This window comes from Heterodontus francisci, chromosome 36, assembly GCF_036365525.1.
Source record: "Heterodontus francisci isolate sHetFra1 chromosome 36, sHetFra1.hap1, whole genome shotgun sequence".
Classification (NCBI taxonomy): domain Eukaryota; kingdom Metazoa; phylum Chordata; class Chondrichthyes; order Heterodontiformes; family Heterodontidae; genus Heterodontus; species Heterodontus francisci.
The window spans coordinates 30,094,890-30,117,057 of NC_090406.1; the positions used below are offsets into that span (position 1 = coordinate 30,094,890).

At 44.3% G+C, this 22,168-nt stretch overlaps 1 protein-coding gene across 5 annotated transcripts in view; it reads right to left on the reverse strand.

The window, feature by feature from the left end:
- The window catches only part of LOC137351703 (dedicator of cytokinesis protein 7-like), a 215,906-nt gene extending 197,135 nt beyond the window's left edge, over nucleotides 1-18,771 (reverse strand). For 2 of the 5 annotated variants that reach the window (XM_068016429.1, XM_068016428.1), the window contains exons 1-6: nucleotides 18,183-18,377; nucleotides 6,058-6,163; nucleotides 5,665-5,840; nucleotides 4,237-4,308; nucleotides 2,237-2,339; nucleotides 135-302 (exon numbers count right to left, since the gene is read on the reverse strand). In XM_068016429.1, coding sequence (XP_067872530.1) covers nucleotides 135-302; nucleotides 2,237-2,339; nucleotides 4,237-4,308; nucleotides 5,665-5,840; nucleotides 6,058-6,163; nucleotides 18,183-18,235 — 678 coding nt within the window. In that variant the 5' untranslated portion in view covers nucleotides 18,236-18,377. Of the gene's footprint in view, nucleotides 1-134; nucleotides 303-2,236; nucleotides 2,340-4,236; nucleotides 4,309-5,664; nucleotides 5,841-6,057; nucleotides 6,164-18,182; nucleotides 18,380-18,652 lie in introns of those variants that run through there. The other 3 variants (XM_068016430.1, XM_068016432.1, XM_068016431.1) reach the window with 3 other exon arrangements.
- Nucleotides 18,772-22,168: the final 3,397 nt, after the last annotated feature.

Below are 22,168 nucleotides of genomic sequence, written 5' to 3' on the forward strand. Positions count from 1 at the left end.
TACTTTGACACACACGACTACATTCCTGAACTGGTGCAGTATTTTCTGCAGTTCATTTCTGCAGGTTAACAGCTGCGAATGATCCAGTACACAGCACAGTTTGTACCCTCAGTACACACGTGAAGTGGACTCACCTCATCAGATGGGGGGTAGAGTGTAAACAGATCCACCAGCCTGTCAGATTTACGCATCATTTCATTCCTCCGGTCAACCTCCTCCAGATCAATGGGCTGCAGCAGACTCTGAATGAAGAGCTGTGGGGTCTCAGTCTGTAGCTCATCTGCCTGGGCTGCAATAGAGCTCTGCATAAAAAAAAGTACTTGCATTTATTATAGCATCCTTCACAATCTCAGGACATCCCAGTCATTCCAGTTAAGGGGGTACTTTTGAAGTATAGTCATTGTTGCAATATAGGAAACACAGCAGCCAAAATTGCACACAGCAAGGTCCTACAAACAGCAATACAATAATGGCCAAATCATCTATCTGTCATGATGATGTTGGATAAGGAATAAATATTGATCAGGACACCGGGGAGAACTGCCCTCCTCTTCTTCAATAGCGTCATGGGAATTTTTTTTCCCGTTCACCTCAATTTAATTTCACAATGGGAGTTACAGGCTCTTTCCAAAGCACACCCAGCAGTTCAGTTCACATGACCTCTCTCCAGCAACCTCTCTCCAATGTTGCTAGTTTAACAATATGATGCACAGTTCTGTCCTGTGTCCTGGGTTCTGCTAAAATCTACAGCCATTGTCACAGATCAGAAGTGTAATAATGAACCTTAAAGGAGCTGATACCGCCAGCCTGGGTGTATAAATGTATTGTCTAGATGGTAACAGAACAAATCCAATCCAACCAATTACCGCCCTATCAGTCTACTCTCGATCATCAGTAAAATGATGGAAGGTGCCATCAACAGTGCTAACAAGCGGCACTTGCACTGCAATAACCTGTTCACTGATGCTCAGTTTGGATTCTGCCAGAGGCACACAGCTCCAAACGTCATTACAGCCTTGGTCCAAACATGGACAAAAGAGCTGAATTCAAGAGATTAGATGAGAGTGACTGCCGTTGACATCAAGGCAGCATTTGACTGAGTTTGGCATCAAGTGACCCTAGCAAAATTCAAGTCAATGGGAATCGGGGGGAAAACTTTCCACTGGTTGGAGTCATACCTAGCACAAAGGAAGATGGTTGTGGTTGTTGGAGCCAAACATCTAAGTCCCAGGACATTACTGCAGGGGCTCCTCAGGGCAATGTCCTAGGCATAACCATCTTCAATTGCTTCATTAATGATCTTCCCTCCAACATAAGGTCAGAAGTGGGGAAGATCGTTGATGATTGCACATTGTTCAGCACCATTTGCAACTCCTCAGATACTGAAGCAGTCCGTGTCCACATGTAGCAAGATCTGGACAACATTCAAGCTTAGGCTTCTAAGTAGCAAGTAACATTCACACCACACAAGTGCCAGACAATGACCATCTCCAACAAGAGAGGATCTAACCATCTCCCCTTGACATTCAACGACATTACTGTTGCTGAATCCCCTGCCATCAACATCCTGGGGGTTACCATTGACCAGAAACTTAACTGGACCAGCCATAAAAATCCTGTGGCGACAAGAGTAGGTCAGAGGCTAGGAATTCTGCGGCAACTAAACCAACTCCTGGCTTCCTAAAGCCTGTCCACAATCTACAAGGCACAAGTCAGGAGTGTGATGGAATACTTTCCACTTGCCTGGATGGGTTTAGCTCCAAGAAGCTCGACACCATCTAGGACAAAGCAGCCTGCTTGCTCGGAACCCCATCCAGCACCTAAAACATGTTATGTTATGCTGCAACCGTCAGGAGTAAGACTGATCACTGAGCCCCTCGTTCACAGGACGAAACTTCAGCTGAAGAGCGAAATATGTTAAAATAGGCAACAATTTGCACCACAAAAGCCAGTAACTGATCAGGGAACTCTTTAAACCCATCAAACTGAACAACTCCCCAAACCGCACTCTACTCCTCCCCAGTACCCTCCCTCCCCGCCCCATAAACCCTGCTGCCCTCCCCACCATACCACCACTAACTGTTTTAACTATTGTTTGCATCATTCAGTCCCACTGCTGATTGTCCATGTTGTGAATGTTTTGTGGAATATTTTGCTGTATGATATTTCTTAGAACTTGAAAATATCCATTTAGTTCCCATGCCACACCAGCAGGAGGAGGGTCATGAGGGCATACCTGGAAACTTTGCTTTTCCATGTTGAAGCCTTCATCAGATTCAAAGATCTGATGAGGAAGATTCAGTCCTTTCCTACGACTCTCATTGCTGCAATTCTGATATCTGGCAGAGAAATCAAAAACAAGTGTTACACTGAACCCAGCCCACCTGGTTGACGCCCCATGCACCACTACCTTAAACATTCACTCCTTCCACCACCAGCGCACAGTGGATGCAATGTGTACCATCTACAAGATGCACTGCAACAACTCACCGAGGCTCCTTCGACAGTACCTTCCAAACCTGCGACATCTACTGCCTAGAAGGACAAGGGCAGCAGACCCCTGGGAATACCACCTGGCAAGTTCCCCTCCGAGTTACACACCATCCCGTGTTGAAAATACATCATTGTTCCTTCATTGGCACTTGGTCAAAATACTGGAACATCCTACTTAACAGCTGTGGAAGAAACTTCACCACACAGTCTGCAGTGGTTCAAGAAGGCATGGACTCGATGGGCCAAATAGCCTCCTTCTGTGCCATAAATGACAATTACTTTATGACTCTAAAGCAGCTCACCACCACCTTCTCATGGGCAATTAAGGATGGGTAATAAATGTTGGCACATATCTCGTGAATCTTTGCTTTTTTTAATTATTCGTTCAGTCAGAACCTCCATTTTTACATACAATAAATGATGGACATATTGTGGGTAATCCTGAAACAAACAGTCTGTTTTATTACAGTTCCAGTTCCTGTCATATCTGTGCTCAGCTGAGCAACCCTTTCACCTGGTGTTTGTAACTTACTGTGTGGGAGTTTATGAAAATATTAGCCACGATGTCTGTTCAAAATCCCTCCAAGGCCTCACCCCTCCCTATCTGTAACCTCCAACCCTCTGTCTGCACTGTGAGATGTCTGCACTCCTCCAATTCTGCTCTCCTGTGCATGCCTGATTTTAAACACTCCAACCTGGTCCCAAGCTCTTAAATCCCCTCCCCAAACCTCCCTCTCCCATCCTTTAAGCAGCTTCTTAAAACCTACCTCTTTGACCAAATTTTGGTTACCTGTCCTACTATCTTCTTGTGTGGCTCAGGGTCAAATTTTGTTTGATAGCTTTCCTGTGAAACACCTTAAGGCATTATATTAGGTTAAACTTAAAGAAAGGCATGTTTGTCGTTAACTTGCTTAGAAAACTAAAAATCCCTGACATGCTGTCAGTTATCAAATCTACATGAAAAGGAATTATGTTTGGCTTGTTAGCAAAACTGAAGCCAATGGACTAAAAAGGGCAGTAGCAGCACGGATACAAAATTAGCTAAGAGATAGAAAACGGAGTTGTGGTAAATGGCTAGTTTTCTCACTGGTGTGACATATACAGTGGAGTTCCCCTAGGTTCAGTACTAGGGCCACTGCTGATGACAGAGGAGCGCATAGTTCAGTTGTGTGAGGTTGTACAGAGCCTGGTGAGTGCAGTTCAACTGTATGAAGAGTTCACACTTCAGTCTTGTGTTGATGTCTAGAATGAGGGATTCAGAGTGCCCATGTATGTCTGGATGGAAAAGCTGAAGAACTGAAGTTCTAAGAACTGAACACAAAACAAACCCAAGGCCCGCTGAGAGGGACAAGACTTGGTGGAGGTGCCAGTGGGTTGGATGGGTAAACCTATGGTTAATGTTGCCAATTCTTTTCAGAGTTGGTGGATTTTCTGTATTTAGTATAAAATGACTGTTAAAACTGTCAAACAATTGAGTGAGGAACCAACATGGCTGCGCACATGCCACTTGTTTCTCAGGAGAGGTGACTGGGAATGTTTGGGAAGATAATGGAACAAGTCTTTGTTGTTTTGATTGGTTGCTTTCCAGCCAATGTGAAATTTGACAAATCAGTATCCTTTGTGCCCTTTGGATGAGTTGGACACGCAGTAAACCCATAGGTAGATATAATAATGTACAGCTACTCTGGGCAGTGTTCAGCTTGCCCCTTGCTGCACTGGTTGAGGTGATGATATTTCACTTACCTCCTGGTAACTGTCAGCCAGCTCTTGGTGTAAGTCTCAACACATGACCTCACCTGCGGGGTCAAGTTATTCCTGTCAAGGCACAACATGAAAAGGATTACTCATTGCCCTAAAAAGGTACAGCAGGAAGGAAAGGAAACAAATAAACAAATCTAAGGAAGAACTTAGTACATAGCATATCCTCAGGGCATCCAAAGTGTTTCACATCAAATGAATTATATTGTACACTTGCTGTTGCTATAGGAAAATATAGCTGCCATTTTGCACACAGCAAGGTTTTGCAAACAATAATAAGATTAATGACCAGTTAATCTGTTTTCGGTGAAAGTGGTTGAAGGAAGAATGTTACCCAGAAAACTGAGAGGACACTCTGCTCTACCCTGGGATCTCCTGCATCCGCATCAACAGACAGATGTGTGCTCAGCTTAAAATTTCATCTGAAAGACAACACCTTTGATAATGCAGTACTCTCCCAGCACTGCACTGAAATGTCCTGCCTAGATTGTGTGTCAAAATCCTGGAATGGGACTTAAACCCTAGACTTTCTGAACCCAAGCTACCACTGAGACAAGGCTAACACAAGAAATATATAATAGGAATATTTTGGCTAGTAATTAATAAATTAGCACATTTGCTAAAACTTTTCAGGTTGATGAAAATCTTTTGTTATAAGTTAAAACTTAAGGGACTATCTAGAGATTAACCTCCTAGGGAATGAAAGTGGTATCTTCTCATTGCTATTCTTCACTTTCACACAACATGGGAAGGGAAGTTCAGCATGTGGCATATTGCCATGGAAACCAGGGCAATAGTCAAGTGGGAACCAAGAAGTTAAAAGTTTCCACTTTCTCCATTTGACACAAACACACATAGTTAATGCTACTTTGGATCTAGATTTTGATTCAACTTCAAATTAAATTAACGAAGATTGGTCTGAGTGTTTGAGAGTGACGGGAATCCAGGGTGGGCTACCATTAATGGTACAAGTGCAAGCTGCTGCCAGAGGCAAAAGTGGTCCAAATGAATTAGTCTCAGCAAAGCTTGGAGGTTGTTTGGTGATGTACACATCATAAACCCATGGCAGAGAGTTATTGACATGACAGCAAGGTATAAGGGGAGAGTTACAGGCATGTACAGGAGCAAGATAAAGAAACATATGGCAGTAGATTACTTACATACAAGTCAATTAGCCACATGTGCAAAGAGAAAAATACTGATGCATAAAGCAGTGCATTACAAACAGGTACAGCAACAAGTCACTGACGTGTACATACTGACCCGCAACTAGCATAGGATAAATACGCTTATGTGCTCTCTAACCCTTCCTTCATCTACATTTAATCCAACAATTAAAAATGATAAAAAGTGAAGTAAATAAGTCTCAATGCAGCCTCCATGTTACATTTTATTCAGAATCGTTCCTCTTACCAATTGTCTGGGACGGCGGGATTAACTGTCCGGTACTCTCGAGAAGATAATATGACTTCAACATCATCCTTGGGAAAATCCACCAGATCCTGTCGCGATCCCAGCTCAGGATGTGCCATCTGATTGGCTACATGTGCTTCAAAATCTAAGGGCTCCACAGGGTCAAAGCTGAGTGGCTAAAAAATCACATAGGTGACAGCAGTTAGAAAGAAAGAAGAAAAAATAGTTAAATAGCATTTCAGCGCATCCCAAAGTGTTTCACAGCCAAAGAAGCGTGTCTACTTTTGTAATGTAGGGAAACACGGCAGCCAACTTACTGCCGTTATTCGTGAAGTCCTGAACTCTTTGTATAGATGTCAAACACTCTATTTATCAGCTGTCGGTGGTACTCACCATGTCACATGATGGTGCTGTCGAGGAGGTGGGCTGTTGCATGTGGGTCAAGAGAGTTCTCTTATAGTGCGGTACAAGCAGCTTCACTTCACCAGTACCTGCTTCACTGCAAACCAGATAGAAAATGATTCAAGCAAAGTTGCTTAGATAGCACCTGCCAGGTCCTCGGCGTGTCCCAAAGCCCTTAATTTTGTTTTTAAGTGTAGTCACAGCAAGATCCCACAAGCAGCATGGCATGAATGATCAATTAGGTGGTGTTGGTTGAGGGACAAATGTTGGCCAGGACACAGGGAGAAATCCCCTGCTCCTCTACCAATAGTGCCAAGGGATCTTTTATGTCCACCCAAAGGGGCAGATGGGGTCTCAGCTTAACCAAAAGATGCAGCACTCCCTCGGCACTGCAGTGAAATGTTAGCTTCGATTACTTGCTTAGGCTCTGGAGTGGGCTTTGAACTCATAACCTTCTGACCCTAGAAGCAAGGGTGTTACCAATTGAGCCAAAGTTGACATTGATTAGAGCTCATTACCTCTCCTCAACTCTCTCCCTTTACCCCTCTCTCTCTCTCTCCTGACGGTTCCAACTTTTATAGATTACTACTGACTTGCAGCACCTCACTTCAAGTAATGAGCCCAGATGGCGAGTATCAACAATAGCAATTTACATTTATATCACAGAAAAATGACCAAGGTGCTTTACAGAAGTTTAATCGTAAGATAAATTAATGCAGAGCAAAAGAAGGAGATACTCGGAGTGGTGAACAAATGCTTGGTCAAAGAGGTGGGTTTTAAGGAGGACCTTAAAGGAGGACAGCAAGGTAGAGAACAGTTCGGGGAGGAAATTCCAGAGCTTCACGCCAATGGTGAAACAAACAGAGTGGAGGAGGCACCAAGAGGCCAGAATCAGACAGATGGGGAGCTGGGAGGGGGTTATAAGGAGAGGAAGGGGAGAGGTCATGAAGGGATTCAAATATAGAATCATAGAATGATACAGTACAGACGGCGGCCTTTTTGGCCCCTCATGCCTGTGCTGGTTATTTGAAAGAGCTATCCAGTTGGTTCCACTCCCTACTCTTTTTCCATATCCCTGTAAATTTTTCCCTTCCAGTATTTATCCAATTTCTTTTTGAAAGTTACGATTAAATATACTTCCACACACTTTCAGGCAGTGCATCCCAGATCACAAAAACTCACTGCATAAAAAATGTTTCCTCATGTTGTCTCTGGTTCTTTTGCCAATCAACTTAAATATGTGCCCTTTGGTTACTGACAAGTCTGCCACCAGAGGCTGTTCCTTCTTATTTACTCTATCAAATCTCTATGATTTTGAACACCCCTATTAAATTTCCACTTAACCTTCTCTGCTGTAAGGAGAACAATCCTAGCTTCTCCAGTCTCGCAACATAACTGAAATCCCTCATCCCTGATATCATTCTAATAAATCTCTTCTGCGCCCTTTCTAAGGCCTTGACTACCTTCCTAAAGTGAGGTACCCAGAATTGAACACAACACTCCAGGCTAAAAAGTTTAAATTTGAGGTGCCGTCCGGGGACTTGGACTGAATGGAGGTCAGGGAAGACAGGGATGATGGTTGAGTGGGGCATGGCATGGGATAGGATATCGGCAGATGATTTTTGAATGCGCTGAAGTTTCTACAGGGTGAGGATGGGGCGATAGTTGAGTCTGCAGGTGATAATGGCATGGGTGAAGGTTTCAGCTGAAGATGGGTTGAAATGGGGTCGAGGAGGGCATTTATGCAGAGGTGAATGTAGGTGGTCTTGATGATGGGGAAAGCTAAGGGGCAAGACTCAGCTTGGGATCAAAAAGAACATCAAGGTTGCTATCAGTCTGGATCAGCCTTGGCCAGTGGTGGGGGTGGGGCGCGGGGGGATAATTGCTGGTGAGAATATGTAGTTTCTGATGGAGGCTGAAGACTGACTTCGACCTTCCCAATGTTGAGCTGGAGGAAATGGCAGCTCACCCAACACTGTATGTCAAACTAGCAGTCCAACAACACAGTGGAGTGGTCAAGAGAAATGATGGAGAAGGAGATCTGGGTGCTATCAGTGTACACATGGAAGCTGGCCACATGATAGAGTTTACAAAGTTATGAGGGGCATGGACAGAGTGGATAGTCAGAAGCTTTTTCCCAGGGTGGAAGAGTCAGTTACTAGGGGACATAGGTTTAAGGTGCGAGGGGCAAAGTTTAGAGGGAATGTGCGAGGCAAGTTTTTTTACACAGAGGGTGGTGAGTGCCTGGAACTTGCTGCCAGGGGAGGTGGTGGAAGCAGATACGATAGCGACATTTAAGAGACATCTTGACAAATATATGAATAGGAAGGGAATAGAGGGATATGGGCCCCGGAAGTACAGAAGGTGTTAGTTTAGGCAGGCATCAAGATCGGCACAGGCTTGGAGGGCCGAATGGCCTGTTCCTGTGCTGTACTGTTCTTTGTTCTTCAGATGATGTCAGCAAGGGGCAGCATGTAGATGAGGGGCCATGGATAGATTCATGGGTGAGTTCAGCAGCAATGGTGTGGGAGTAAGAAGAGAGGCCATTGCTGGAGATATGATCAGAGGGGTAAGAATGGAACTAAGCAAGGGCAGTTCACCCAGCTGGAGAACAGAGGGAAGGTGTTGCAGGAGGATGGCATTTTCAACCATGTCAAGGAGGATGAGGAGGGATAATGGTCACAGTCCCAGTCGCAGAGGGGCTCCTTCGCTCACAACTTCATCTCCATCCTGTTATATCAACAAATTACAATCGGATACAACAGATGCATGAAGAGATCCAAAAACTGTCTAACCAATAAGCTCAAAGGAAGTGTTATGAACTTAGAGAGCAAGCTGCAGAAACCTACAAGTGCAGAGTGATGCAAAGGGATTTTCAAAAGTGAGTGAATAGCATTCGATTCAGTAAGTAAAGGCCCTCTGGTAAGTGATGTGACCAGGGTGGCATGAGACCCTGAGGGGGAACCTTCAAGGATTGGTGCTGCAGACAGTAAAATCAGTCGTCATAACAAAGAAGAATTGCTGAAAGAATCCAACATAATGGAGATAGTGGCAGGAATTAGGTTAATAAATAAGCAAGAAACATAGGAAACCCTCCCCCAATCTAACTGTGAACACTACTTCTTACTAAGTGCAGCCAAGTCATTTTTCAGTGGTTTGGGTAATTGGGAAGTGAACAATGGCACAGGGAACCAGTTACTTTTTACCAATGACCTTGTTTCCTGTCAGCTGTAACACTAACCCACAAAGCAAAAGCATTGTTAATCTTCAAGCCCATTCAGATTATAGGCTCTCTCCACATAGAAGAACATACTGCTTAAGGTTCTGTCTCTGTGAATAAGAGTATCCAAACCCCTGATTGGATCCTCACTGTACCCACTCTAACAGCAGATCCAGGTTAGAGCTGTTTTGAGGGGTCAAAGGGACCATATGTAGCAGTGCAAACTCAACCTTCCAGTCCAGAGTTATTCTGCGGAGTGCAAAGGTACCGTGTACATCAGTACAGCTACAACTAGCTAATATTTTTGATTGCATTTTCACAGAGAAATCTGTGGACAAGTTGCATTGTTTGTAGAACCCCCAATGGATGACTATACAAAGAGATAGATTTTTTTTTTTCTGAACCTAATATCACCATCAGATCCCCCAGAGGTTAGATACCAGTTTGAAACCCCTCTACCAATACCCAGAATTTGTGTCTTTGAATTCAGGAAAGTACCGCACCATATTTCCCAACATCGCCATTCCCTCCCTCAGAAACTCGCCAGCAAGGGTATGGTGAACAGTTTTGTATCTTCTCCCCTGGAACCTGACCCAGCACTGGCCAAGCACATTTAATTTCAGACGTTCCACTTTCAAAGGAGACATTCATCCTCCTCAGTCCAGAGTAGAGCAAACACAAGTCAAGTGATGAGAGGATAACTGTCACAATTTCCACAGCCCTGCAGTTAACATTCTCCTGGGTTCAGTGACACTGGCCACTTCCATAAGATCTTGCGTCCTCTATGACCCGGGGTGCTCCTTTTCTGTCCAATATCTAGATAAAAGATAACATTGTCCAGGGATTGACCTGTTGTTGCATGCACTAGATTCGATAATTATAAGTAATCAAAAGCACTAAACTGAATGTTAGACTTTGTAACTAGAGGTATAGAAGCCTGGAATGGTGGCTTCTTCTGGTCCTGGTGCCCTGGACACAGCTGCTATAATTGGGATCGAAGCCGTACTCCTCCACAAAGAAACAACAGAAAGACGATATTAAGAACACATGATTGATATGGTTATGGGATATATCTAATAACTCAAGCAGGTATGGCAGCTGTGTAAACATGGCAACACCAATACATCCTCTTATATTTGGGAGAAATGTAGTTCCTAACTATTTTTTTAATTCAACAGCATTTCCTACAGTTAAGAAAACCACTGTTGAAGCAACTGAAGCAAACTTGCTCCCTATACTGAATCTGATGGCGAGTGGCAGCTGGCAAAACGCAACTTGTGGGCATGGGACCTGTACCAGCCCATGAGCACTAACTGGCAAACGCCATCCAATGAGTACCAGATATCCAATGCCAACTATTAATTGTCAACTCAAAAACAAGTCAAACACCAGTCACCAAGTACAGCCCATGAGCATCTGGTAGTAAGTGCCAGCCCACTGGTTGGCAAGTTCCAGCCTGTGAGCAGTTGGCAAGTGCCAGGTGGAGTGCCAAGTGCAAGTCAACTCTGTCCAAATGCCTCAGCGCTGGTTTAAAGCAATTGCACATAGCCCAGGGAGCCACTTCAGAAACACCCCAGCATCTGATATGGAACAGTTCTAGTCCAGAGGCAAAGGCTAAAGTTTAAAGTGTATGGTATACACTACAAGTCTTGGTGTCAAAATAAAAATAGGGTAATATTCATTTAGATTTAAATCAGCAAAAACTTCATTTGGTCAAACAGCGAAAGCAAAGCCAGGTGGCATATGTACTTACACCAGTATCCATATCCCTGATACCATAACCATCAATACCACTAGCACCCCTCGATAGCTGTGCCTCTGGCTAACTTTGGTGTTTTACTTCTTTTACTGTCTCCCTTTCTACATTTAAACTGTGCTGTGCCATTAAGAAAACCCTGGGGACTTTAGCAGCCACACCTGTCACAACCTCCCCAGAGAAAATTACTGTACAAGGAGTGGGAAGGTATGTGGTGCATAGCTCATTATTAAATATGCCAAAAGGCTGGGCGGCCAAAGCTCCATGGTTTACATTAATATTTTGTTTAAAATTATGTAACTTTTCTCCCCTAACTTGGGGTGTCTGCTTTTTATATGGACTGCACAACCAGCTTGCCCCTTTGTATTTGGCCTACCAAATGCATTAGGCACCGAGTTAAAAACGGCCCACAGAACTACCAGATTTGACAAGTGATTCAGTACTTTAGACAGGTATCTGACGGAGGAAGCAATCAAGGACATGAGAAATCAAGTAATATACGGTATTGTTTAACGTTATGACTGATCAGATACATCTCAATTATATCTTCAGCCCTACACATTCCAACATGTGTCATCATTCATCTTGTACTAAGGATAAGTGTTGCCCATAGGCTAACAAGGGTGGTGACACGCGTGTGAGATGTTAGGGAGAATACAGAAAACAGAAAGCTCAGGAGAAACAACATGACAATTATAAGTTAAAAGAGGCTTGAGTTCTATGGTTAGGGGAAAACCCATACAGTTTAAATCCTGAACCAATCCATTGTATAAAATGACGTTTATGGCACCTTCTCTGGCTGCTGGTCAGAGGTCCCATTATTCCTTTCAATACTTCAGTATTTCTATTCTTTCCCTGGTTTTTCCATTTTGTTTATTCCCCCAGATACGATCATCATGTTTAATTAACACACAATTAAAACAACGTAGGAGTGCAACGTAAGTAAAAACAAATGGTCTTATTCTGCACTCATTTTTATAACCACCCTTTAAAATGTAAATCTCTTTGGAGTAATGGAACTTTCATAATAAATAAAGATATTAGAAGCTGTGTTACAGGGTCAGAAATTATCATTTATCCTGAGGGAACCAGCAACTAAACCCAACAAACCACACAGATCTAAAGCATCCCTGCAACAATCACGCTCCTTAAAACCAGGTAAGGACTGAACCAGCAGTGTCTATGGATCAAAATTGCACACAGTATAAACACTCTTAAAATTCACCCAGTACTGATCAGCTAATGATGAGAGAGAGACACACACACATACACAGAAACAGTCAGATGTACAGAGACAGAGAGGGGGACAGAAAGAGACATACACAGAAAGACAGAGTCACAAAGAAGGGGCGAGAGAGAGAGAGAGAAATAGAAAGTCAGAGAAAGGGAGGGAATACAACCAGAGAGACAATACAAACACTCTCAGTAAATTGCACACAGTATATATGGACCAGCATTCCTAATGACCACAGGTTATCTACTAGGAGTTTCAGGCAGGTAGGTACTTGCACCAATCAAATTTCGTTATTAACTTATCTCTAAAAGCATTCCATTCAAGGTTTGATTCTTGACCTGTGCTGTTAGCTGAACTCAGCTGGGCAAGGCAGTAGAGGGGCTACAATTCAGCCAAACCAGTGACACCTAATTGAAAAGGAGTATGTACGGACAGGATTAGGCTCACTGTAGTGCCTCTACAGTCCAATAGCCTGCTAAGTTCACAAACGAATGACCATTTGAATGAGGTATCAGAGGACAGCTGGGGGCCATGGAATACATACACCGGTGAGAAACAACAACTAAAGAGAGGAGGAATAGAGGTGCGAATTCTAAGTTAATGCTGTGAAATACATAATCATTTACTGAAAAGGATATCTTCAAAACAATAGTCCTTTATAGAATATGGGGATGCAAATGAACACAAAATAGTGACTTTATGCTTGGGGTGGGGATGTGGCACAGCTCAGAACAATGTCATTGGTTACACCCAAACAGCGATGTCAAATATCAGATATTGCCAGTGATAAACAAACAAGTAGATAAACAAATACAAAGTTTGATTCTGAGTCTCGAGTTTCCTGGTATCTTAGAAACATTTTCTTTAAAACTCCAAACTGAGCATCTGTGCACCAGGATCAGCTGTCCTCAGTACTGTGTCTCCATTTAATCACAGTAATGGGTGGGGGTAAACTACACAGGGGAAAACTGAATGGAATCTGAGGGGGTACAGGGGTCTTCATATCCCACCCTCTCGCCCCTCCTTATCTCTGTAACCTCCTCCAGCCCTACAATCCACTCCCCTGAGATTTCTGGGCTCCTCCAATTCTGGCCTCTTGCACATCTACGATTTTAATCATTGATGGCTACACCGTCACTCTGAGCCCTATGCTCTGGAATTCCTTCCATAAACCTCTCCACCGCTCTCTCTTTCTTCAAGACACTCCTTAAAGCCTACCTCTTTGACCAAGGGTTTGATCACCTGTCCTAATATCTCCTTATGTGGCTCGGTGTCAAATTTTGTTTGATAATCACTCCTGTGAAGCACCTTGGGATGCTTTACTACATTAAAGGTGCTATATCAATGCAAGTTGTTGTTTTTGCATGCTCATCCTCAACAATAGGGCGGCACAGAGGTGCAGTGGTTAGCACCGCAGCCTCACAGCTCCAGCGACCCGGGTTCAATTCTGGGTACTGCCTGTGTGGAGTTTGCAAGTTCTCCCTGTGTCTGCGTGGGTTTTCGCCGGTAACTCGGTTTCCTCCCACCACCAAAAGACTTGCAGGTTGATAGGTAAATTGGCCATTATAAATTGCCCCTAGTATAGGTAGGTGGTAGGGGAATATAGGGACAGGTGGGGATGTGGTAGGAATATGGGATTAGTGTAGGATTAGTATAAATGGGAGGTTGATGGTCGGCACAGACTCGGTGGGCCGAAGGGCCTGTTTCAGTGCTGTATCTCTAAATAAATAAAAACAAATAAGTTTTCCTTCGCATGCAATGAAAATGGATTGAATTGTTCCCATGTCAATTGCATTCTCATGAATTCTGCACATACTGTGGGAATCGAGAAATTAAAACAAACATTTACATTCTCAGGCCTGGGTTTACAACTCACTCAGTGAAAAAAAATCTTATGATCGAAAAATGTAAAATTCAGGACGGACAAACAGGTGCAGACAAGCAGCTAGGCACAGGCAAGCAGGTGGACATGCCGACAGGAACCGCCCCACCCATTCAAACCAGCTCAGATTTACATTTATTTTGAATAAACTAATGTGTTGCTTAGATTAATATTCAATATTTTCTAACCTATGAACAGAGTTTCACCTCAAACATTTCCCCAGCCCAGGAGAGCTTGTAGTTTCCAGAATGAGGAGGGGTTGGCTGGAGGGGCAGTACAGAGGGAGAGTTACTGAGCTTGCGGTATATAACTTTCAGAGGACCGAGCTCAAACAAATGAAGGGACAACAAGCTGATTGCAGATTGCTATTCAACAACATTTCAGTAGCGGACAAGTGGAACAACCTTATTCCCTGTCGCTCGTGTTGCAAAGGATATTGCCGCTGAATGCTCCATTCAGTTTGGACTGTACCGTACCACCTGTCCCTCATGGAAAGGTTTATGCTGAAAAACACCTTTTACTACAAGTCCAGCAGGCAGTGGTCCGCACAGAACGTCCTCAAGGCCCTGCTCGAGAAGGAGGCGGTGGATCCTGTCGGTTGGTTCCCTGAGCAGACTGTCAATAATATGACAGAATGCCTCATTCCCAGAGCTTTCAAATAAGCACCAAGAAGTAGCTTGACTGGTTGTGAGAAGGACCCTCCCAGTCAGATCCTTCATGCACACCCAGAGCCTTAGCGCCACTGCACGCTGTCCTCGAGGTGGCCAAGGTGGGGAAAGAGACCATCACCCACCTCCTTCTGGAAAGTGCCTTTGCAAAGAAGGTCTGGAAAGAGATCCAGTGGTCTTTGTCAAGCTTCATCCTGAGCAGCTCCATTACTTTTGTTTTGAGCACATCTCTGTAAAGCATCTTGGGACATTTCTCTGAATTAAAAGGCACTATATAAATGCAAATAGTTGTTGTTTATATGGGTTGAACAGTAGCAAAAGAAGTGCAATACAGACAAATATAAGGTACTGCAAATATGGAGGACAAATAGGTATCAACATGAACGGTGTTGCAATAGCTAAAGATGAAGTTGAAAAAGACCCAGGAGTCTTTGAAGACTGAATGTTCAACATTTCCAACCAATGCAGAACAGCAATTAACAAAGCCAATAGAATGTTGAACTATACAACCAAAACGGTGGAATACAGGAAAAAGGAAGTCATGATCAAACTGTACAGTATTCTGGTTAAACTGCTTCTTGAAGACACTTGGCCAGTTCTGGTCACTGAGACATAGGGGAAACATTCCAGCATTAAGATGCGGTAAAAGAGCCATGAGGCTGAGACATAATCTTTGAGGTCGCAGCTATAAAAAAAACTGGGCTTTTAGCCTTGAAAGAAGATGTATGAGAGGTGATCTTATAGAGTGGTATAAGATAGTAAACAGTAAAGGTAAATCCAGAAGATGATTAAACTGTGAGAGTAGGGCACAGCATTCAGATTCAAGCTGGTAAAAGGCTAATGTAGGACAGACAGAAGAAAGTTGTTCTTCTTCATGGATTGTTTCCACTAGTCGGGAATCTAGAACACAGGGGCACAGTCTCAGGATAAGGGGCTGATCATTCAGGACTGAGATGAGGAGAAATTACTACACTCAAAGGGTTGTGAATCTTTGGACTTCTCTACCTCAGAGTGTTGTGGATGCTCCATCATTGAATACATTTAAGGCTGGGATAGATAGATTTTTGGTTTCGCAGAGAATCAAGGAATATGGGGAGCAGGTAGGAAAATGGAATTGAAGCCCAAGATCAGCCATAATAGTATTGAATGGTGGAGCAGGCTCGATGGGCCATATGGTCTACTTCTGCTCCTATTTCTTGTGTTCTTGTAAAACATGTGGAATGAACTCCCAGACACAACAGCAGAGAAAAAAAATCCTGCAATTGTTAGACCCTGCAATTGGGGCTTTAAGACCATTCTGGATGGATGAACTAAGCTGGGCCAAATGACTCCCTTCATCTTTAACTAACTTGTGACCTTACTACTCATAACATTTTGTATCTATATGGATGAATGCAATGTTCCCCTTTGCCTTCTGATTGGTCCCATATATAATTCTTGATGCTATTACCAGGGAACAATCAGCTCCAATTCACCAAATAACTAAAGTGGTCAGTCACTTGTCCACCCACACATGGCCTCCCAGTCAGGACCCACTCACTCCTATGATGCTAAAAGATGCTATTTCATTAAAAAAAAATAATTTTAACTTTTTTGATGTCAAGGGATACTAGCACCTGCCATTTTAGATGCCTAATGTCAACAACAATTTTCAGTTATGTCGTGCCTTTAATGTAGGAAAATGTTCAAAAGATTCCAAGCTTCACAGGAGCGTAATCAGACAAAAACTGACAGTGAGCCAAGGAAGGAAACATTAGGATAGGTAATCAAAAGCTTAGTCAAAGAGCTAGGTTTTAAGGAGATTCGGGAAAGGTAGAGAGGCAGAGGTTTATGGAGGGAATTCCAAAGCTGAGGACTTAAAACAACTGAAGGCAGAGCAGCCAATGATGGAGCAAAAGGAATGGAGATGTGTAAGAGGCCAGCATTGGAAGAAAGCAGAGTTCTCATGGGTTGTATGGCTGGAGGAGGGTACAAAGCATTCTCAGGTCAGGCAAAGCATAAAACAGATTTAGAGTAAAGGTCTGTCTCATCGAACACTCTCAGATCAGGTACACCACAAGTCAAAGGTAAAGCTCCTTCCATACTGTATCATACACTCAAGGTCAGGTACAACATCAAGAGTAAACCTTACTCTACAATGTCCCATCAAGAGCTCCCAAGTGAGGTACAACACAGACGAGTTACAGCTCCCTCTACTTAGCTCCAATCATGTACCTCAGCCCCAATCTCAGAATGCCTATTACACCATACCCACTGTCCCGCCATACCTCTATATTATATTGACAACTTAGTGTCAAATCAGGGACCTGATTAGAATCATAGAGAGATACAGCACTGAAACAGGCCCTTCAGCCCACCGAGTCTGTGCCAACCAACAACCACCCATTTATACTAATCCTACATTAATCCCATATTCCCTTACATCCCCACCTTCCCTCAATCTACCTATCAACCTGCAAGTCTTTGGAGGAAACTGGAACACCTGGCAGAAACCCACGCAGTCACAAGGAGAACTTGCAAACTCCACACATGCAGTACCCAGAACCGAACCCGGGTCGCTGGGTCGCTGGACCACTGCGCCACTCCTTTTGTCATCCTGTCTGGGCTACACTTGTACCCAGAAATGATGTGCCAGTGTGTAACCAGTGCATCACTTAGCTTCTATCCTTTATTAAAGCTAAATATTTATTTCACACACACATCGAGGGCCGAAGGGCCTGTACTGCGCTGTAATGTTCTATATTCGGTCCTGCGCGCATTATACAGAATTATTAGGAGTGCGCGTTTAAACTGTATTACACATCTTAATGACCTGTTAGAAGGTCTTATCTAAAAACATTAACTAGCTTTTCACTTTCAGATCCTGGCCGATCTGCTGTGTATCCCCAACGCTTTCTGGTTTCGAGGTAATATATTCCAAGATAATTTCTGGCATTGCTTCACATTTTAAAAAATGAAGACGGAGCCCCTTTGATATCAGGTACTTGTTAAAGCTGAACTTCAATTGTGGATGACCTGGAGTTTGTAACTATCTCAATGGCACTCCCCTCGACTGCAGACCCATTTTTTCTTAAAACTCATCTGAAAATAGTTAAAAGGGAACCGCTATCGAACGAAATCTTGGACCAGAGAGTTGTGACTGCAGTAGTCTTTCCCACACTGATTTTTCACCGTTTTCTGAGATCAGTGTAAAGAGAGCAGCAAACGAAGAGAGAGCAGCAAATCAAACTGACTGTAACTCAGGGATAATACAGGATTATCAGGAGTCAGAATCAGCTCCCCAACCGCAACTGCCTCAGTGCCGGGCATTACCCATTCCCAATCTCCAGTGCCACTCCCGGGCACAGCCCTCTCACCTATTCATTAGCTGCAGGTACTGGTGTCTGTCCCCGAAGGTGAATGAAGCCATGGTCCTGGGGGACTGCGGTGAGATATCCAGTCTGTCCGGGGCTGGCCACCGCTGCTGCACCGGTTTGACACACGAGCTCTCTCAAACCAGCGAGAGGTGTGACTATCAGAGGGGAGTGAACATCAGTGGCAAGGAGGAGAAGCCGCTAGTGAGAGAGGAGTGGGCACTTGTGGCAGGGCAGCAGCCACCAGTGGGATATAGTCATTTGGTCGGGGTGCCGGGGTCCCTAATTTCTTTGTAATCAGGTGGTATAAGGACGTCATTCGATGGGGGGAGCCAGACCTGGGGAATGATCACCAAAACAAGTCCAACCAGCTAGAAGCACGCAGAACCAGATTCCTTTCATTTCCCAAGAGATAGTGGTTAATGCCAAGTATCTCCCACTGCCATCACCGAAACATTCAACATCCTACCTACCTTTTTCGTTGTGCAGCTTTTCCAGGGGCACAGGCATTGCGAGCGAGGAGTGAACAGCTGGGAAGTCAATTTCATCGGGAGTTTCGGTGGAGCAGGGACTGCTGGCTTTTCCAGGAGCACAGGCATTGCCAGCCAGGAGTGAACAGCTGGGAAGTCAATTTCATCGGGAGTTTCGGTGGAGCAGGGACTGCTGGGTAAGTAGAAACCTATATATTTGGGCTGTTTCTGTTGCCTGTGCCACGTGCTAGCGAAGTGAGGAATAGGGAGAGAGAGGAGTTGAACACGTGGCTGCAGGGATTGGTGTAGGAGGGAGGGTTTTGGTTTCCTGGATAATTGAGGCTCTTTCTGGGGTAGGTGGGACCTCTACAAACAGGATGGTCTTCACCTGAACCAGAGGGGTACCAATATCCTGGGGGGGAGATTTGCTCGTGCTCTTCGGGGGGGGTTTAAACTAATTCAGCAGGGGGATGGGAACCTAAATTGTAGTTCCAGTGTGCAGGATGTTGAGAGTAGTGAGGTCAGGGATAAGGTTATAAGGACACAAGAGGGCACTGGCAAGCAAGAGCTTGGTTTAAAATGTGTCCACTTCAATGCCAGGAGCATCCGGAATAAGGTGGGTGAGCTTGCAGCATGGGTTGGTACCTGGGATCTCGATGTTGTGGCCATTTCAGAAACATGGGTAGAGCAGGGACAGGAATGGATGTTGCGGGTTCCGGGATTTAGATGTTTCACTAAGAACAGAGAAGATGGTAAAAGAGGGGGGGGGGGGGGGGTGGCATTGTTAATCAAGGAAAGTATTACAGCGGCAGAAAGGACGTTTGAGGACTCGTCTACTGAGGTAGTCTGGGCCGAGGTTAGAAACAGGAGAAGAGAGGTCACCCTGTTGGGAGTTTTCTATAGACCTCCAAATAGTTCCAGAGATGTAGAGGAAAGGATAGCAAAGATGATTCTTGACAGGAGCGAGAGTAACAGGGTAGTGGTTATGGGGGACTTTAACTTTCCAAATATTGACTGGAAATACTATAGTTCGAGTACTTTAGATGGGTCTGTTTTTGTCCAGTGTGTGCAGGAGGGTTTTCTGACACAGTATGTAGACAGGCCAACCAGGGGCGATGCCACATTGGATTTGGTACTGGGTAATGAACCCGGCCAGGTGTTAGATTTAGAAGTTGGTGAGCACTTTGGTGACAGTGATCACAATTTGGTTAGGTTTACCTTTGCGATGGGCAGGGACAGGCATATACAGCAGGGCAAGAATTATAGCTGGGGGAAAGGAAATTATGATGCGATTAGGCAAGATTTAGGATGCGTAGGATGGGGAAGGAAACTGCAGGGGATGGGCACAATCGAAATGTGGAGCTTATTCAAGGAGCAGCTACTGCGTGTCCTTGATAAGTATGTACCTGTCAGGCAGGGAGGAAGTTGTCGAGCGAGGGAGCCGTGGTTTACTAAAGAAGTTGAAGAGCTTGTCAAGAGGAAGAAGAAGGCTTATGTTAGGATGAGACGTGAAGGCTCAGTTAGGGCGCTTGAGAGTTACAAGCTAGCCAGGAAGGATCTAAAGGGAGAGATAAGAAGAGCAAGGAGAGGACACGAGAAGTCATTGGCGGATAGGATCAAAGAAAACCCTAAGGCTTTCTATAGGTATATCAGGAATAAAAGAATGACTAGAGTTAGATTAGGGCCAATCAAGGATAGTAGTGGGAAGTTGTGTGTGGAATCAGAGGAGATAGGGAAAGTGTTAAATGAATATTTTTCGTCAGTATTTACAGTGGAGAAAGAAAATGTTGTCGAGGAGAATACTGAGATACAGACTACTAGGCTAGATGGGATTGAGGTTCACAAGGAGGAGGTGTTAGCAATTTTGGAAAGTGTGAAAATAGATAAGTCCCCTGGGCCAGATGGGATTTATCCTAGGATTCTCTGAGAAGCCAGGGAGGAGATTGCAGAGCCTTTGTCCCTGATTTTTATGTCGTCATTGTCGACAGGAATAGTGCCGGAAGACTGGAGGATAGCAAATGTTGTCCCCTTGTTCAAGAAGGGGAGTAGAGACAGCCCTGGTAATTATAGACCTGTGAGCCTTACTTCGGTTGTGGGTAAAATGTTGGAAAAGGTTATAAGAGATAGGATTTATAATCATCTTGAAAAGAATAAGTTCATTAGAGATAGTCAGCACGGTTTTGTGAAGGGTAGGTCGTGCCTCACAAACCTTATTGAGTTTTTTGACAAGGTGACCAAACAGGTGGATGAGGGTAAAGCCGTGGATGTGGTCTATATGGATTTCAGTAAGGCGTTTGATAAAGTTCCCCACGGTAGGCTATTGCAGAAAATACAGAAGTATGGGATTGAAGGTGAATTAGTGCTTTGGATCAGAAATTGGCTAGCTGAAAGAAGACAGAGGGTGGTGGTTGATGGTAAATGTTCATCCTGGAGTATAGTTTCTAATGGTGTACCGCAAGGATCTGTTTTGGGGCCACTGCTGTTTGTCATTTTTATAAATGACCTGGATGAGGGTGTAGAAGGGTGGGTTAGTAAATTTGCGGATGACATGAAGGTCGTTGGAGTTGTGGATAGTGCCGAAGGATGTTGTAGGTTACAGAGGGACATAGATAGGCTGCAGAGCTGGGCTGAGAGATGGCAAATGGAGTTTAATGCGGAAAAGTGTGAGGTGATTCACTTCGGAAGGAGTAACAGGATTGCAGAATACTGGGCTAATGGGAAGATTCTTGGTAGTGTAGATGAGCAGAGAGATCTTGGTGTCCAGGTACATAAATCCCTGAAAGTTGCCACCCAGGTTAATAGAGCTGTTAAGAAGGCATATGGTGTGTTAGCTTTTATTAGTAGGGGGATCGAGTTTAGGAGCCACGAGGTCATGCTGCAGCTGTACAGAACTCTGGTGCGGCCGCACCTGGAGTATTGCGTGCAGTTCTGGTCACCGCATTATAGGAAGGATGTGGAAGCTTTGGAAAAGGTGCAGAGGAGATTTACTAGGATGTTGCCTGGTATGGAGGGAAGGTCTTATGAGGAAAGGCTGAGGGACTTGAGGTTGTTTTCGTTAGAGAGAAGGAGGAGGAGAGGTGACTTAATAGAGACATATAAGATAATCAGAGGGTTGGACAGGGTGGATAGTGAGAGCCTTTTTCCTCGGATGGTGATGGCAAACACGAGGGGACATAGCTTTAAGTTGAGGGGTGATAGATATAGGACAGATGTCAGAGGTAGTTTCTTTACACAGAGAGTAGCAGGGGCGTGGAACGCCCTGCCTGCAACAGTAGTAGAATCGCCAACTTTAAGGGCATTTAAGTGGTCATTGGATAGACATATGGATGAAAATGGAATCGTGTAGGTCAGATGGTTTCACAGGTCGGCGCAACATCGAGGGCTGAAGGGCCTGTACTGCGCTGTAATGTTCTATAATTCTATAATACTGGCCAAGCTAACCAAACTGAACCCGAACCTAACTGAAACCCAGCCTATCCTCAACCTTGCCTAATCCCAACTGAAACCAACTCCAATTTA